The 16,981-nt window shown below is 48.6% G+C and overlaps 1 protein-coding gene across 1 annotated transcript; it reads left to right on the top strand.

The window, feature by feature from the left end:
* The first annotated feature begins 8,661 nt into the window (after positions 1–8,661).
* PYCR2 (pyrroline-5-carboxylate reductase 2) lies at positions 8,662–13,525 on the top strand. The gene is made up of 8 exons (XM_053604062.1): positions 8,662–8,891; positions 9,179–9,249; positions 10,519–10,698; positions 10,833–11,054; positions 11,262–11,354; positions 11,536–11,699; positions 12,460–12,626; positions 13,236–13,525. The coding sequence occupies exons 1-7, from the start codon at positions 8,825–8,827 to the stop codon at positions 12,623–12,625; spliced, it is 963 nt and encodes a 320-aa protein (XP_053460037.1). The 5' UTR covers positions 8,662–8,824; the 3' UTR covers position 12,626; positions 13,236–13,525.
* Positions 13,526–16,981: the final 3,456 nt, after the last annotated feature.

The raw sequence follows: 16,981 nt of genomic DNA, 5'->3' as shown, positions 1-16,981 counted from the left end.
TTTTGAGACAGAGTCTCACTATGTCACCCTGGGTAGAGTGCCATGGTGTCACAGCTCACAACAACCTCCAACTCTTGGGCTTAAGCAATTCTCTTGCCTCAGCCTGCCAAGTAGCTGGGACTATGGGCGCCTGCCACAGCGCCCAGCTATTTTTTGGTTGCATTTGTCATTGTTCTTTTTTTTTTTTTTTTTGTAGAGACAGAGTCTCACTTTACGGCCCTCGGTAGAGTGCCGTGGCCTCACACAGCTCACAGCAACCTCCAACTCCTGGGCTTAAGCGATTCTCTTGCCTCAGCCTCCCGAGTAGCTGGGACTACAGGCATCCGCCAAAACGCCCGGCTATTTTTTGGTTGCAGTTTGGCTGGGGCCGGGCTTGAACCCGCCACCCTCGGTATATGGGGCTGGTGCCTTACTGACTGAGCCACAGGCGCTGCCCCTGTCATTGTTCTTTTAATAGGCCCAGGCTAGGCTCGAACCTGCCAGCCTTGGTGTATGTGGTTGGTGCCCTACTCACTGAGCTACAGACACTGAGACAATATTTTAATTCATATCTTTTTTTTTTTGCAGTTTTTGGCTGGGGCTGGGTTTGAACCTGCCACCTCCAGCATATGGGGCTGGCGCCCTATTCCTTTGAGCCACAGGCACCACCCTTTTTTTTTTTTTTTTCTTTTTTGAGACAGAGTGTCACTACGTAATCCTCTGTAGAGTGCCATGGCATCACAGCAACCTCAAATTCTTGGGCTTAAGTGATTCTATTGCCTCAGCCTCCCAAGTAGCTGGGACTATCTTTCAGTATTTTTATTTTTTATTTATTTATGTATTTATTTTTTATTATTAAATCATAGCTGTGTACATTAATGTGATCATGATCTTTCAGTATTTTTAATTAAAGAATAGAGTGGTATAGCTATTTCACTATATCCAGGAATCCAGAGTCTCCAAAAGCCTATAATTCCCAAGAAGCCTCAATCAAAGCTGTTTGAGAATTTGAGGTTTAGGGTTAGCCAATATTGGTTCTTTTCTTTCTTTGCTCAAGGCTCTCTTCCTCTGTGAAAGTTGGAGACCCAAATAGTGCACTTCAGGCACACATAATTGGGCTATAGCCTTGGAAACTTTTTTTTTTGTTTGTTTTTTTGAGACAGAGCCTCAAGCTTGTCACCTCAGGCCTCAACCTCCAACTCCTGGGCTTAAGTGATTCTCTTGCCTCAGCCTCCCAAGTAGCTGGGACTACAGGCACCTGCCACAATGCCCAGCTATTTTTTGGTTGTAGTTGTCATTGTTGTTTGGCAGGCCCAGGCTGGATTCAAACCCACCAGCTCTGGTGTATGTGGCTGGCACCTTAGGCATTTGAGCTACAGGCGCCGAGCCAAAGCCTTGCAAACTTTGAACTTACAATCAGCTAGAAAGTTTAATAGAGCTTGGGTAGCTTTGTAGCATTCCTCTGCATCTGGTGCTCCCAAAAGAGTGTCATCTACATACCAAATAAGAGTTGCTATGGGATATAAGTAACAACTCAAGTCTTGGGCTAAGACTTGTCCAAAAAAGTGAGGGCTGTCCCTCAATCCTGGAGTTATGGTGGGAATTTTTTTAACTTATGTGGACCAGTGGAGCATATTTTGCTCTTCCCATCTGTCCCTCAGTAGCTCATACTTCTGGGTTAATTTCTACCTCTAATAAAGGACAGGCACATTATGGGTTATTGTCTTATATTCATATAAATGGTCATTCCCGATTTAGCTAGTATGTCCTTCCCCCAAAGGGGAACAGGAGGTTCAGGCATGATTTAGGAAGGTGCGAGAAAACAGCCAGTTGCCCCAATTGCAGCTTAAAGGCTGAGAGAGGAATTTGGTAACTGTCTTTCCAAATACCCACTGTGTAGTTACAGACTTGGGGGAATAGAAGACCAAGGTTAGAGAGGAGTACAGAAAAGGTTGCTCCAGTGTCCGGAATAAATTCTGTCTCCTGGCTCTCCACTATGAGGCAGACCCAGGGCCCTTGAGGGGTGATGACATAAGTCGGAGCCATGAGAATCTGCCCCAGGCATTCTCAGCCCAGTTTGGGGGCTGATGGAGATCACTGTCCCAGGAGGCCTTCGCCTCTGAGAACAGGCTGCCCTCCAGTGGTCACCCTTGCTTTCTGGACAGGGACCCGGTGGCTTGCCAGACAGGTGATGCTGCTGAAGGCAATGTCTCTTGAAGTGGCCAGTCTGACCACATTGGAAGCACTTTTTCTTAGCTGCTCTGGCTTCCCTGTGCTCCTGATGGTGCCCATTTGTTGGTGTGCCATTATAGAATTGTCATTCTTTTTTATCCCTTCTTTCTTTTTTCTCGTCTTCCTCCTGATCTCAATGAATAAAAAAGACTGCTAGCTCGGCGCCTGTAGCACAGTGCTTATGTCACTGACCACATGCACCAAGGCTGACAGGTTAGAACCCAGCCTGGGCCAGCTAAACAATGACAACTGCATCAAAAAATAGCTGGGCATTGTGGTGGGCACCTGTAGTCCCAGCTACATGGGAGGCTGAGGCAAGAGAATTGCTTAAGCCCAAGAGTTCAAGGTTGCTGTAAGCTGTGAAGCTACGGCACTCTACCAAGGGTGAGATAGTGAGAATCTGTCTCCAAAAAAAAAAAAAAAAAAGACTGCTGTGGCCATTTTTAAAAGATTCTCCAAGTTATGATCTAGGCCTAGAGCCAATTTATATAGTTTTCTTCAAATGTTTGGGGCCGCCTGAATGTTAAATTTATCTTTTAATATAATTTGGCCTTCTAAGGAGATGGGTGCCAACTGAGTGTTTTCTCATTGCCTCCCTAAGCTGCTCAAGAAAGGCTGAGGCATTTTCATTTTGTTCCTGGTAAACAGTAGACAACTTCGAATAATTTATAGGCTTTTTCTTGAATCCACTTAAACCTTCCAGGATACATGTTAGAAAATGTTTACGCCACCAGTCACCTTGTTTCTCAAGGTCCCATTCGGGATCCTCAAAGGGAACTGGCTGTCTTCCCGTGGGGTATCTGTCCCTTTCCTCAGAGGACATGCTGCCATCAGTATTGGACATGAACCACAAATCACCCCACTTTCTAGCTTCATCCAAGACTTCATTTTTCTCATTTAAAAATAAAGTTTGGGGCGGTGCCTGTGGCTCAAGGAGTAGGGCGCCGGTCCCATATGCCAGAGGTGGCAGGTTCAAACCCAGCCCCGGCCAAAAAACCACAAAAATAAATAAATAAATAAATAAATAAATAAAGTTTGATCTAGTAATAGCATTATATCTCTCCAAGAGAGGCCAAAGCTTTGTCCTAACACTTGGAGAACATCTATATACTTATCTGGGTCATCAGAAAATTTCCCTAAATTGAGCAGCACCTGCGGCTCAAGGAGTAGGGCGCCAGTCCCATATGCCGGAGGTGGCGGGTTCAAACCCAGCCCCAGCCAAAAAACCACACAAAAAAGAAAATTTCCCTAAATCAACCTTAATTTGTTTTAAACTGCCAGAGAAAATGGAGCGAATACTCTCTCACCACTCCCAGTCTCAACCAAGGGACACAAAGAAGGATACTGTGCCTTTCTGGGGGTCCCAATAAGACCAGAAGAGTCTTGGAACAGACTCCTTCTTGGGGTTTTCTAAAGGCACGGAGAAAAGTGCAGGAGAAGTAGATGGTGGGTTTGAACTTGGTGGTGATGATATCTCTCCCACGAATCCCTGGTCATTTGGGGACATTACTACAGCCAGGAAAGCTGAATCTATCTGACAGGTTTTACCCAGTTGGAGGTTGTCTATGAGAAGAAAGAAAGCTTGCACATAGAGCACTTCAGATCTCTTCTCTTCTTGTTTACAAAAAAGTTCTAACTGGCTTGGTGCCTGTGCCTAAAGTGGCTAAGGCGCCAGCCACGTACACCTGAGCTGGTGGGTTCGAATTAAGCCCGGGCCCACCAAACAACAATGACGGCTGCAACCAAAAAATAGCTGGGTGCTGTGGCGGGTGCCTGTAGTCCCAGCTACTTGGGAGGTGGAGGCAGGAGACTCACTTGAGCCCAGGAGTTGGAGGTTGCTGAGCTGTGTTGCCACATCACTCAGCCTAGGGCGACAGCTTGAGGCTCTGTCTCAAAAAAAAAAAGAAAAAGCTCTAACTAAAAAAATGGTATGGTAATTTAGAGTACTCTCCAGTGGCCATTGTTCAGCATTGGAGAGTTGATACTGAGGCCGGGCCTGGGTGCAGAAGAAAACCATACATTCCTTCCCCAGTGTCTGGTGACCAAATATGCCCCAATGCTTTAGAATATAGCCCAGTGGCATGTTCTCTTGGTGAGAGAATGTTTACCCATCTGTGGGAAAGAACAAACGTCCAGTGTCTTATTCTTTTTTTTTGTGGCGGGGGGGGGCAGAGTCTCATTATGTGGCCTTTGGTAGAGTGCTATGCCGTCACAGCTCACAGCAACCTCAAATTCTTGGGCTTAGGCGATTCTCTTGCCTCAGCCTCCCAAGTAGCTGAGACTACAGGTGCCTGTCACAATGTCTGGCTATTTTTTTGTTGCAGTTGTCATTGTTGTTTAGCTGGCCCTGGCTGGGTTTGAACCCGCCAGCCTTGGTGCATGTGGCGGGCGCCATAACCACTGCTATAGGTGCTGAGCCCAGTGTGTTATTCTTAATTGGTCCCACCCTCTGTGTTCCTGGGTTGTCAAAGTGACATCTGATCAACCCAGGAAGCCTTCCAGCCAAGTGAGGAAAAGGCTCAGCGCATGTGGCTCAAGCGACTAAGGTGTCAGCCACATACACCTGAGCTGGTGGGTTCGAATCCAGCCCAGGCCCATCAAACAACAATGACGGCTGCAACTAAAAAAAAAAAAAAAAAACGGCTGGGTGTCGTGGTGGGTGCCTGTAGTCCTAGCTACTTTGGAGGTGGAGGCAGAAGACTCGCTTGAGCCCAGGAGTTGAAGGTTGCTGTGAGCTGTGATGCTACAGCACTCTACCCAGGGTGACAGCTTGAGGCTCTGTCTCAAAAAAAAAAAAAAGAAGAAGAAAAAGCACCCCTCCAATGCGAGGAAGAATCCCTGAGAAGAGTGGCTTCCCCAACCCCTGCACTTGTCTGGATTTTAGCCACAATTACCAGTGTAGCACAGGGTACCCAGGGCTCTCCTGTGCTTATTACTTGTAGGCAGCACGGCCTGAGAAATCAGGTATCTGGGAGCCTGGTCCCACCTGATGCAAGTTCTGTCCCTTTCTGGTCCTGCCAATGAGTATATGCCTGTCAATCAAAGTGGGGAAGAGCCCCACCCTGGAGAAAACCACTGGGCGGTGCTCACACTGTGTAATCCTTTATAATTTTTACAAGCTTTTTCTAAATTACAGTAACAAAAGAAGTAGGCTTTTTATCTTGGGCAGGCCTTAAATGCTGTTTTCCACCCTCTTTTCTTCCCCCAGTTAGCAAGGCAACAATAATCAAACTCTGTAAAAACCAGGGTTGAGAGACACTTTAAAAGTTTTGCATTAGAATTAGTCACAACTAGTAGAAGTTTTAGAGAAACCTGGAATGACTTTGAACCTTTCCATTTACACCAATAGACCAGAAAAAAAAAAAAAAAATACCCAGGGTCATTTTCTTTGCCTTTCTTCATTTAAAGGTTTTCCTTCTTTTTTCTTTTAAAGAAGAGACTGAACTGTAGCCTAGGGTTTAGGGCAATTCTTGGCTCAGGGGGTTTCCCTGGGCTTCTCTTCATAGGCTCCCGGTCGCCCAGAGAAGTCATGCAGGGGAGTCATTTGGGAATTGACTTCTTGGCCTCTAACATGGTTCAGCTTTTTGCAGACTTGTGGAACAGCCAAGTGAATTTAATTTTGGAAGACAAGGCAATGAAAAGGATCTTTTTGAAACACACTTATAACATCTAAAAAAATATCAGAAAAAGCCAGTACAAACTTAACTAAATATATAAAGCAATCCTTTACCAACATTCAAACAAAGCACACAAACTTTAAGGAGAGAGAGTGGCAGTGGTCTGTAGAGATAAATAGAAGTTTGGGACCCGGGAATACATGAGTAGTTGTAAAAGAGCTGGGATGAGAGAGGACACCCAAGAAGGGTGTGATCCAGGAGAAACTCTTCTCAAGGAGACCACAAGGACACACCTGCAGGGTCCTCTCTATGCTGATGCAGCTCTTGGGAATTTGTAAACTTAACTTCCTGGAACTTGGAAATTTCCACTTCTGTGAAATCCTGTAGTTTTGTGGGGGCTGGAATAGCATTTCCCGCTTAATTCAAACTGGCCAGTGAAAACAGTACCTATGAGTTGGAACTTTTTTTTTTTTTGTAGAGACAGAGTCTCACTGTACCGCCCTCGGTAGAGTGCCGTGGCGTCACACGGCTCACAGCAACCTCTTAACTCTTGGGCTTACGCGATTCTCTTGCCTCAGCCTCCTGAGCAGCTGGGACTACAGGCGCCTGCCATAACGCCTGGCTATTTTTTGGTTGCAGTTTGGCCGGGGCTGGGTTTGAACCCGCCACCCTCGCCATATGGGGCTGGCGCCCTACTCACTGAGGCACAGGCGCCGCCCTGAGTTGGAACTTTTTGACTGTCAATGAAAAGGGAAAGACCAAGCAAGTCGGGGAGTGCAGCCATTTGGAATTCTTCTAGGCCATAAGCTCCTGGCTGGTGAATAAAGCCCTTCCTCTTATAAACATGGTGTTTGGGTGCTCTTTCCATTGGACCTGGTTTTACTGCAACAGGGAGAGCTTTTTTTTTTAAATTTATTTATAGCTAATTATTTTTTATTAAATCATAACTTTGTACATTGATGCATTTATGGGGTTTAGGGTACTGCTTCAATATACAATGTGAAATGCTTATATTGAATTAAGTAACACATCCATCACAATTATACTCATTTCTTAGTAGTTTTGAAATGTACCATTGCATCACGCACATTAGGTGAGGTCCCCCCAAATACCCTCCCTCCTTTCATATCCCCCCTCTCTCCTCTTCCCTTCTACTTTCTGGACTATAGTTATGTTTTGCCATTCGTATGAGTGTGTAGGTGATTATATGTTGATTTCATAGTAGTATTGAGTACATTGGATACTTTTTTTGAGAGCTTTTTTTTAGAAGGCCTCCTGGTGCTGTGGGTTCAGAACCATTGCTGGGGACTGCAGACATCTGGGTGCTACCTCTCTTGGCTCAGATCTCAACCAGAGAGAAGAGGTGGATACAGAATGGGTTCAGAAGCCTTCTAACATGCCCTTTGGCTCCTTTCTTTTGGAGCCAAGGGGTATTACAAAGTTCATTCCCCAACAGTCTCTCTCCTGTGACCTGGAGGTCCACAGCCACACTATGAGCTTTTAGGGGCTGACTAAATTATTAGTCTCCATTATTATGACTGTAGAGAAAAACAGGATACAGTTAAGTGGTCCCATTGCTTGCCACAGATCTTCAATCCTGAACGGCCCCCAAACATGTTACTGGAATTTCTTTCTTCAATAGGTCCTTGGTCTCAGGGATGTGAAGAATGAACCTGGGGAAAATGAACCCACTGACCACAGATCAGCAGTAAGACAGCATTTTATTATACAGAAAGGAATACAGAGGAGAACAGCACAAAGCTTCTTGTCAAAGAGGAAGACCCAAGTAGGAAGTCTCCCCCTGGATCCTTTGTCTAAGGTTATACATTGTATGGAGAATTACTTTTTGGCCAGGACTTGGTAAGTGGAAAAACATCTCTCCAAAGTTAATGAATGCATTAACAAATGAATAAATACAGTCCCTCCTAGGCAAGGTTAGTAGGTCTTTGCAGTGTTTGTCTCAGGAAAGGGATTAGGGTGTGTGCGCCCTAATCAAGGTGGAACCACCCAAAAAACATTTCAGGCTGTTTTATTCATGACCTTGCTAGAGCCCAGAAGGTATGGTCTGGAAAGGGCAGCCTATTTGTGCCTAGCAATGGGGGTCTGATTTCTGAGCTCACCTGGGCCTAGAGAATGGGGGTGGGGGTGGGGGGCCTGTCCAGCCCTGAGTGAAAATCCTGTATCATGACCTTAACCCCAGTCCCAGGGGGAGCCAGAACGGTGACCACGGCTCTCTCTCTCTTTGTTTGTTTGTTTTTTTTTTTTTTGCAGCTTTTGGCCAGGGCTGGGTTTGAACCTGCCACCTCTGGCATATGGGGCTGGTGCCCTACTCCTTTGAGCCACAGGCACCACCCTCTGCATTCTTTTTTTTTAATCATAGTTGTGTACAATAATGCAATCATGAAGTACAATGTGCTGGTTCCATATACAGTCTGACATATTTTCACCCAACTGGTTAACATAGCCTTCATGGCATTTTCTTAATTATTGTGTTCAAACCTTATACTCTACACTTAGTAAGCTTCACCCGCACTCTTCCAAGATGCAACCTAGGTGTGGACCCACCAATCACCCTCCCTCCACCCTGTCTCCCCCTCCCTTCCCCCACCACGGCTCTCTCGGGAGGTTCAGAGTAGGCAGCGACCCCCGATCACCCAAGCACAGGTCGCGACTTCCTGGGCTCCAGCCGCCGGTTCCGCCCACGAGGCAGAGCGGAGGAGGCGGGCGTGTGGCTTGGACTCGGCCGAGGATTGGCCGGCCTGGATCACCGGGCCTTGGATTGGCCGCCGCCGGGGCAGGGCCTGGGCAAGTTTCCTAGGCGCCGTCTGTTGCCCCGCCCTCGGCGAGGAGGGTTGGGGAATACTGCTTTGGAGAGTCCCGCCGGGCCGCATTGTGTGAGCGGCTGGCAGCTCCCGAGTCTCCAACTGCCCTGGTGGGCCCCTGCGCCGTCCGCCGTCCGCCTTCCTGCGGCTGCCCGGAGACGCGAGCCCGAAACCATGAGCGTGGGCTTCATCGGCGCCGGCCAGCTGGCCTGTGCTCTGGCTCGAGGCTTCACGGCCGCAGGCAAGCGAGGGTAGGCGGGTTTGCGGGTCCCTAGACCTGGTTGGTGAACCGTCCTCCACCCCGCCAGCATGAATGAATGAATGAATGAGTGAGTGAAAGGGAAATTGACGTCCGGTTCGGTAGAGGAGATTCATGTTAAGCAGCAAGTGCGTCTTTGACCGCGTAAAGGAAAAGGGAGCCTGGCACTGTTAGAGTGGCTGTGGGTTTTGATTCTGCTTTCTCCTGGAAAGCATGGGAGTGAGGTGGGCCACGGGCCTCAGTTGAAAAGTCCTGTCTGTCTTCTACAGGCATCCTGTCGGCTCACAAAATAATGGCCAGCTCTCCGGAAATGGACCTGCCCACGGTGTCCGCCCTCAGGGTAGGTGGAGCGGAGATGTGCGGGGAAAGAGGTTGGAGGCCCAGGAAGAGGTGACCTGAAACTAAGGATAGCCTGAGATTGAGGATGAACTGAATCCAGCTGGCGCCTGAGCCCATGTGGTCGCTGGCCGGAGCTGAACTCCCACTGGGAGCATCACAATCCTTCCCCCTTGTCTGGGGCAGCTAAGTGTCGTCAGAGCACCCAGGTGGACAGACGCTGGCGTCCTTAGAGAATTAACTGTGCCAATTATATGTGGAAAGCTACCTGGCCCATAATATATACTCAGTAAATATTCATTTTTATTGAGTATTTTTATTTATCATTAACTAGTTGTATGACCTTAAAGTACTCAGCCACTTTAGGGGTTAGTTTACTCTTTTATAACAATAGCCACTTTGCTGTTCTCCTGAGGCATAAATGAAAGTGTTGGCCAGGCTGGTGGCTCACTGCTGTAATCTCAGCACTCTGGGAGGCTGAGGCCCTGCGCATCTCCTGAGCTCACAAGTTCAAGACCAGCTTGAGCTAGAGCAAGACCCTGTTTCTAAAAGTAGCTCAGTGTTATGGCAGGCCCCTATAGTCCCAGCTGCTCGGGAGGCTGAGGCAAGAGAATTGCTTGAGCCCCAGAGTCTGAGGTTGCTGAGAGGCAAGAAAGTGAGACTCTGCCTTAAAAAAAAAAAGAAAGAAAGAAAATGTTGGGGGGGGGGGAAATCTGATGAATTAGTTCTGCTCTCCAAAAATGTAACATCCTGTCACTCAAAGTTTGGGCAGTGTGGGGAAAGGATGGCTGACTAATGAGTAGATGACAGACAATGTCTGTGCCTACGGTGGGCTGATGTTCTGGAGGTGTCCCTACTTCTCAGGTTGAAGTCCTAGAGGGATGGGTGGCCTCCAGCTCAGCCCTAGACTACACAGGCTGTGCAGACTGATGAAAAAGTGGCTGGGATTGAGATAGACCTGACCCAGCTCTGCGGCTGACCACTAGGTGCTAACATTTCACCTTTCTTTTTGCCACTTCCCACCATGGAGCCTTTTTACCGTGGGCAAGAGGGGGCAGTCACTTTCTGGTTACCATGGAGAAACTTGTGCCCAGTGCTTATTTGCCCTGTAGCAACACTGAGAAATGTTGTGTCATTTGGAGTGAGGGAACAGGGCCAGGAATTCCAGGCTGCAGCTGGCAGAGTGGACGTGGCAGGGGCTCAGCTGCTCCCCGGGAGTCCTAGGCATAGCCAGGCTGCCCTAGCACTATGAGCGGGGAATCTCTTCTTGCAGAAAATGGGTGTGAACTTGACTCGAAGCAACAAGGAGACAGTGAGGCACAGTGATGTCCTTTTCCTGGCTGTGAAGCCACATATCATCCCCTTCATCCTGGATGAGATTGGGGCTGACGTGCAAGCCAGGCACATTGTGGTCTCCTGTGCTGCTGGTGTCACCATCAGCTCTGTGGAAAAGGTACCCAATCTCAATCCTTATGCCCCTTGTGTGAGGGGAGGGGTGGCCTGAATAGCTTGAGAGCGGAAGCTAATGGGTGGATGCTAGTGGGAGCTGTGGCCTGGTCACTAACTCAGCCCTCTCTCTTGCCACAGAAGCTGATGGTATTCCAGTCAGCCCCCAAAGTGATTCGCTGCATGACCAACACACCTGTGGTTGTGCGGGAAGGTGCCACAGTGTATGCCACGGGTACCTATGCCCTGGTAGAGGATGGGCAGCTCCTGGAACAGCTCATGAGCAGTGTGGGCTTTTGCACTGAGGTGGAAGAGGACCTGATTGATGCTGTCACAGGGCTTAGTGGCAGCGGACCTGCCTATGTGAGGCCCTCATTACTTATTTAGCCTTCCAGGAACCTAGACAACAGAATGGACTGGTGGGCAGGCATGGGCTGAGGGTGGCACCCACTTCTTGAGCATGGCTGGCTGGTAGAGGAGGCTGACTCTTGGAGCTAGTTCCAGACACCAGAAAGAGTAGACTCTGAGGGAGGGTGCCTGCCACCAGGGGCTTAGTTAGTGTCTCCGCAGGCATTCATGGCCCTGGATGCGTTGGCTGACGGTGGGGTGAAGATGGGCTTGCCGCGGCGCCTGGCAGTCCGATTGGGGGCCCAAGCCTTACTGGTCAGTATCTTTCCCCTGTACACATTTGGGACTAGGGTGTGGGATGGGATTCTTGTGGGTCATTGAGCTCGGGCAGGGGTGGTTGGGAATCTGGGACAGGGATTAGACAGAAGCAGTGGGCGTGGGGAAACCTGCTCTGAGGACTGCTGCTTTCTCCTCTACTGTGCCCTTCTTGCCTTAGGGCGCTGCCAAGATGCTGCTGGACTCAGAGCAGCATCCAGGCCAGCTCAAGGACAATGTCTGCTCCCCTGGGGGAGCCACCATCCATGCCCTGCACTTTCTAGAGAGTGGGGGTTTCCGTTCTCTGCTCATCAATGCAGTTGAGGCCTCCTGTATCAGAACACGGTGAGTCCCCAGGCTCTCCACTCCCACCTGGCCCCTGGGCTGTGCTGGGTGCTATGTCATAGAAACTGCTATTTCAATCCAGTTATTTAGCTAAGAGTTTGCAGGCCTTACTTCACTTAATTCTTAGTTCTGTTAGCTGGAATTAACTCTGATTTAAAGATGGGAATGTTGAGGCTCAGGGATAGTTTTCCCAAAGTCAAACAGCAAATAAGTGATGGATACAGGATTTGACTTTACATCTATGACTCCAAACCATGTCATTTTCCACTCCTCCTCATGTAGTCACAGAGAGCACCTGAAGCTCTGTGTCTAACTGGGATTAAATGATATAAATAAGACTACTTAATTAAATAGTACTTTTTTTTGGAGACAGAGTCTCACTATGTCTCCCTTGGTACGAGTGCTGTGGCGTCATAGCTCACAGTAATCTCAAACTCTTGGGCTTGGGCGATTCCCTTGCCTTAGCCTCCCGAGTAGCTGGGACTATAGGTACCTGCCACACCACCTGGCTATTTTTTTTGTTGTTGCAGTTGTCATCATTATTTAGCTGGCCAGGGTTGAGCTCAAACCCACCAGCCTCAGTGTGTATGGCTGGCACCGTAACCACTGTGTTATGGGCGCTGAGCCTAAATAGTACTTTTAAGAAGCTTAGAGGAATATTTGTTTTAGAGCAAGGTTGAGGGTTATGCAGGTAAAGAAGACTCACAAAGCTCTGGCTCCAGCGCTTATTGCCTTCAACCCTTCTGGGCTTTGTCTGCAGAGAGTTGCAGTCCATGGCTGACCAAGAAAAGATCTCCCCAGCTGCCCTTAAGAAGACCCTCCTGGACAGAGTGAAGATGGAATCTCCCACAGTTTCCACACTGGCCCCCTACAGCCCAGGGAAGCTTCTTACAAGAACTCCAGCCTGGGGAGGCAAGAAGGACTAAGGTAACCTCTCTTCTGTCCTCTATGTGATCCAGAACCCTTGATGGAAGGGCTTTGGCTCTCCCCATCGCCCTTCCCCACCCTATGCAGGGAGAGAGCAGGCTTAGGTAATTTTTAGATCCTTGTGATAAAACTTCCTTAAATTTGATCAGACCAAACAGCACTAGTTTCCTCTCCTGCCCTATGTTGGAAAATGCTCTGAAGAAGTAAATGGTGCTGGGAGCCAGACACAGCCCTAGACACCTCCTAGTTTGTCAGAGAGGGAGGGGTTTGAACTGCAGTCAAGAGCCCAGTTCAGGGGCCAGGACTGGGGGGAGGCCTGGAGAGGACCTTCAACTGGGCTCTTCCACTGAAGTCCAAAGCAGGGTTGGTTTGATGCCAAGGCAAGGAAGTGAGAGAGAAAATGTGAAAGAGGCTTTTTCCTTTTCTTTTCTTTTTCTTTTTTTGAGACAGAGTTTCACCTTGTCATCCTTGGTAGAGTACTGTGGCATCATAGCTCACAGCAACCTCAAACTCTTGGGCTCAATCGAGGGATTCTCTTGCCTCAGCCTCTCTAGTAGCTGGGATTACAGGTGCCCACCACAACTCCCGGCTATTTCTTTTTTTTTCTAGAGATGAGGACTCGCTCTGGCTCAGGCTGGTCTTGAACCTGTGAGCTCAAACAATCCACCCACCTCGACCTCCCAACTGCTGGGATTACAGACGTGAGCCACCTCATCAGCGAAAGGGGCTTTTTCTGAATTTATAAATGGAAAAGAGGCGAGCAACTTAATCATCAGTGAGTCAAAAGTGTATAGAATTAGACTGTGCTTCTGTTTAACTCTTGTTTCATAAGGTGTACCACTTAAAGAATGTAGTTCATTGCTAAGTTTAACTGTTTTAATAAAGATTATTTTTTAATATCCTGCTTTTCCTTTTTTTTTTTTTTAAACAGAGTCTCACTATGTCACCCTCAATAGAATGCTGTGGCATCACAGTCCACAGCAACCTCAAACTCTTGGGCTAAAGCAATCCTCTTGCCTCAGCTTCCCAAGTAGCTGGGACTACAGGCACCTGCCACAACGCCCAGCTATTTTTTGTTTTTGTTTTTTTTTTTTGTAGAGACAGAGTCTCACTTTATCACCCTTGGTAGAGTGCCGTGGCGTCACACAGCTCACAGCAACCTCCAACTCCTAGGCTTAGGTGATTCTCTTGCCTCAGCCTCCCAAGTAGCTGGGATTACAGGCGCCCGCCACAACGCCCGGCTATTTTTTTGTTGCAGTTTGGCCGGGGCCGGGTTTGAACCCACCACCCTTGGCATGTGGGGCCGGCGCCCTACCCACTGAGCCACAGGCGCCGCCCAACGCCCTGCTATTTTTTGATGCAGTTGTCATTATTGTTTAGTTGGTCTGGGCTGGGTTGGAACCCGCCAGCCTTGATGCATGTGGCCAGCACCATAACCACTGTGCTACAGACGCTGAGCCAGCACTCTTTTTTATAATTGAGATCAGGAGGAAAAGGAGAAAAAAGAAGGGATAAAAAAAGAATGACAATTCTGAAATGGCACACAAACAAATGGGCACCATTCAGGGGCAGAGGGAAGCCAGAGCAGCAAGAAAAAGTGCTTCCAGGCGGCGCCTGTGGCTCAGTCGGTAAGGCGCCGGCCCCATATGCCGAGGGTGGCAGGTTCAAACCCAGCCCCGGCCAAACTGCAACAAAAAAATAGCCGGGCGTTGTGGCAGGCGCCTGTAGTCCCAGCTGCTCAGGAGGCTGAGGCAGGAGAATCGCGTAAGCCCAAGAGTTAGAGGTTGCTGTGAGCCGTGTGACGCCACGGCACTCTACCCGAGGGCGGTACAGTGAGACTCTGTCTCTACAAAAAAAAAAAAAAAAAAAGAAAAAGTGCTTCCAATGTGGTCAGACTGGCCACTTCAAGAGACATTGCCCTCAGCAGCGCCACCTGTCTGGCAAGCCACCGGGTCCCTGTCCAGAAAGCAAGGGTGACCCCTGGAGGGCAGCCTGTTCTCAGAGGCGAAGGCCTCCTGGGACAGTGATCTCCATCAGCCCCCAAACTGGGCTGAGAATGCCTGGGGCAGATTCTCATGGCTCCGGCTTATGTCATCACCCCTCAAGGGCCCTGGGTCTGCCTTAGTGGAGAGCCAGGAGACAGAATTTATTCCGGACACTGGAACAACCTTTTCTGTACTCCTCTCTAACCTTGGTCTTCTATTTCCCCAAATCTGTAACTATACAGGGGTTATCTGGAAAGCCAATTACCAAATTTTTCTCTCAATTGGGGTGACTGGCTGTTCTCTCATACCTTCCTAATCATGTCTGAAAGTCCTTTTTGATAGAATCAAACCCCACCCAAATGGGGTAGACCCACCTAAAAGAATCAGCCCCCTACCCTCTCCAACAGATATCCCACCTAAGAAAGGTGAATAGGTCAACCCCTACCCTACCCCACCAGATGTCCCACTTCAAGAAAGGTAAATGGGCCAACTCCACCCTTACAACTATAACAAAAAAATAGCTGGGCGTTGTGGCAGACACCTGTAGTCTCAGCTACCTGGGAGGCTGAGGCAAGAGAATTGCTTAAGCTCAAGAGTTTGAGGTTGCTGTGAGCTTGATGTCATAGCACTCTACTGAGGGCAACATAGTGAGACTCTGCCTCAAAAAAATAAATACATAAAATCCCCATTCCCTATTACCCATGTGTGGATTTCTTCATGGCCTGGTTGGAAATCTTGCCCCACCTGCAACCCAGGTAGAATAAAGCCATTTTTTTTTTTTTTTTTTATTGTTGGGGATTCATTGAGGGTACAATAAGCCAGGTTACACTGATTGCAATTGTTAGGTAAAGTCCCTCTTGCAATCATGTCTTGAGAATAAAGCCATTTTAATTGCACAAACTGGGTCTCCATTTTCCTTTTGTCTCAAGGCTGGGCATAATCTTTCATCTTTGGCTTTATAACCTTTCCCTTTTTTTTTTTTTTTTTTTTTTTTTTGTAGAGACAGAGTCTCACTTTATGGCCCTCGGTAGAGTGCCATGGCATCACACAGCTCACAGCAACCTCCAACTCCTGGGCTTAAGCGATTCTCTTGCCTCAGCCTCCCGAGCAGCTGGGACTACAGGCGCCCACCACAACGCCCGGCTATTTTTTGGTTGCAGTTCAGCGGGGGCCGGGTTTGAACCCACCACCCTCAGTATATGGGGCTGGTGCCTTAGCGACTGAGCCACAGGCGCCGTCCTCACTTTTCCCCTTTTGGGAGGGACATGCTAACACGAGAACAACCATTTATATGAATATGGGGTAAGAACCTGTATCAGAGCCTTCCCTTATTAGAGACAGAAATTAACCCTGAAGTGTGGACTAATGAGGGACAGGTGAGAAAAGCAAATATGCTCCACTGGTCCAGATTACCTCCAGGATTTAAGGACAGTTGCCTTAGCCCAAGACTTGAGTCATTTCTCATATCCCACAGTGACTTTTTTTTTGTAGAGACAGAGTCTCACATTATGGCCCTCGGTAGAGTGCCGTGGCCTCACGCAGCTCACAGCAACCTCCAACTCCTGGGCTTAAGTGATTCTCTTGCCTCAGCCTCCCGAGTAGCTGGGACTGCAGGTGCCGGCCACAACACCCAGCTATTTTTTGGTTGCAGTTTGGCTGGGGCCGGGTTTGAACCTGCCACCCTCGGTATATGGGGCCAGCGCCCTACCAACTGAGCCACAGGCGCCGCCCTAGACCACTCTTTTTTAATTAAACATGCTCAAAAGGAGTGTCTGGGCGGGGCACGACTATTCATACCTGTAATCCTAGCACTCTGGGAGGCCGAGGCAGGTGGATTGCTTGAGCTCACAGGTTTGAGACCAGCCTGAGCAAAAAGCAAGACCCAGTCTCTACTAAAAATAGAAAAACTTGGGCAGCGCCTGTGGCTCAGTCAGTAAGGTGCCGGCCCCATATACCGAGGGTGGCGGGTTCAAACCCTGCCCCAGCCAAACTGCAACCAAAAAATAGCCGGGCGTTGTGGCTGGCGCCTGTAGTCCCAGCTACTCGGGAGCTGAGGCAAGAGAATCGCTTAAGCCCAGGAGTTGGAGGTTGCTGTGAGCTGTGTGAGGCCACGGCACTCTACCGAGGGCCATAAAGTGAGACTCTGTCTCTACAAAAAAAAAAATAGAAAAACTGAGGCAAGAGGATCGCTTGAGCCTGAGTTGGGGTTGCTGTGAGCTATGACATCACAGCACTCTATCCAGAGGGACAGCTTGAGACTATCTCAAAAAAAAATAGTTCTGGTCACTCTAGAATGGGAAGCAGAGGCAGATAAGGCATTCCAATAGCTGAAAAATTCCCTTTTATAGGCCCCTTCTGTAAGTCTTCCTA

The sequence above is a fragment of the Nycticebus coucang genome, chromosome 10 (assembly GCF_027406575.1).
Source record: "Nycticebus coucang isolate mNycCou1 chromosome 10, mNycCou1.pri, whole genome shotgun sequence".
Classification (NCBI taxonomy): domain Eukaryota; kingdom Metazoa; phylum Chordata; class Mammalia; order Primates; family Lorisidae; genus Nycticebus; species Nycticebus coucang.
This window is presented reverse-complemented; position numbering and strand designations above follow the sequence as displayed.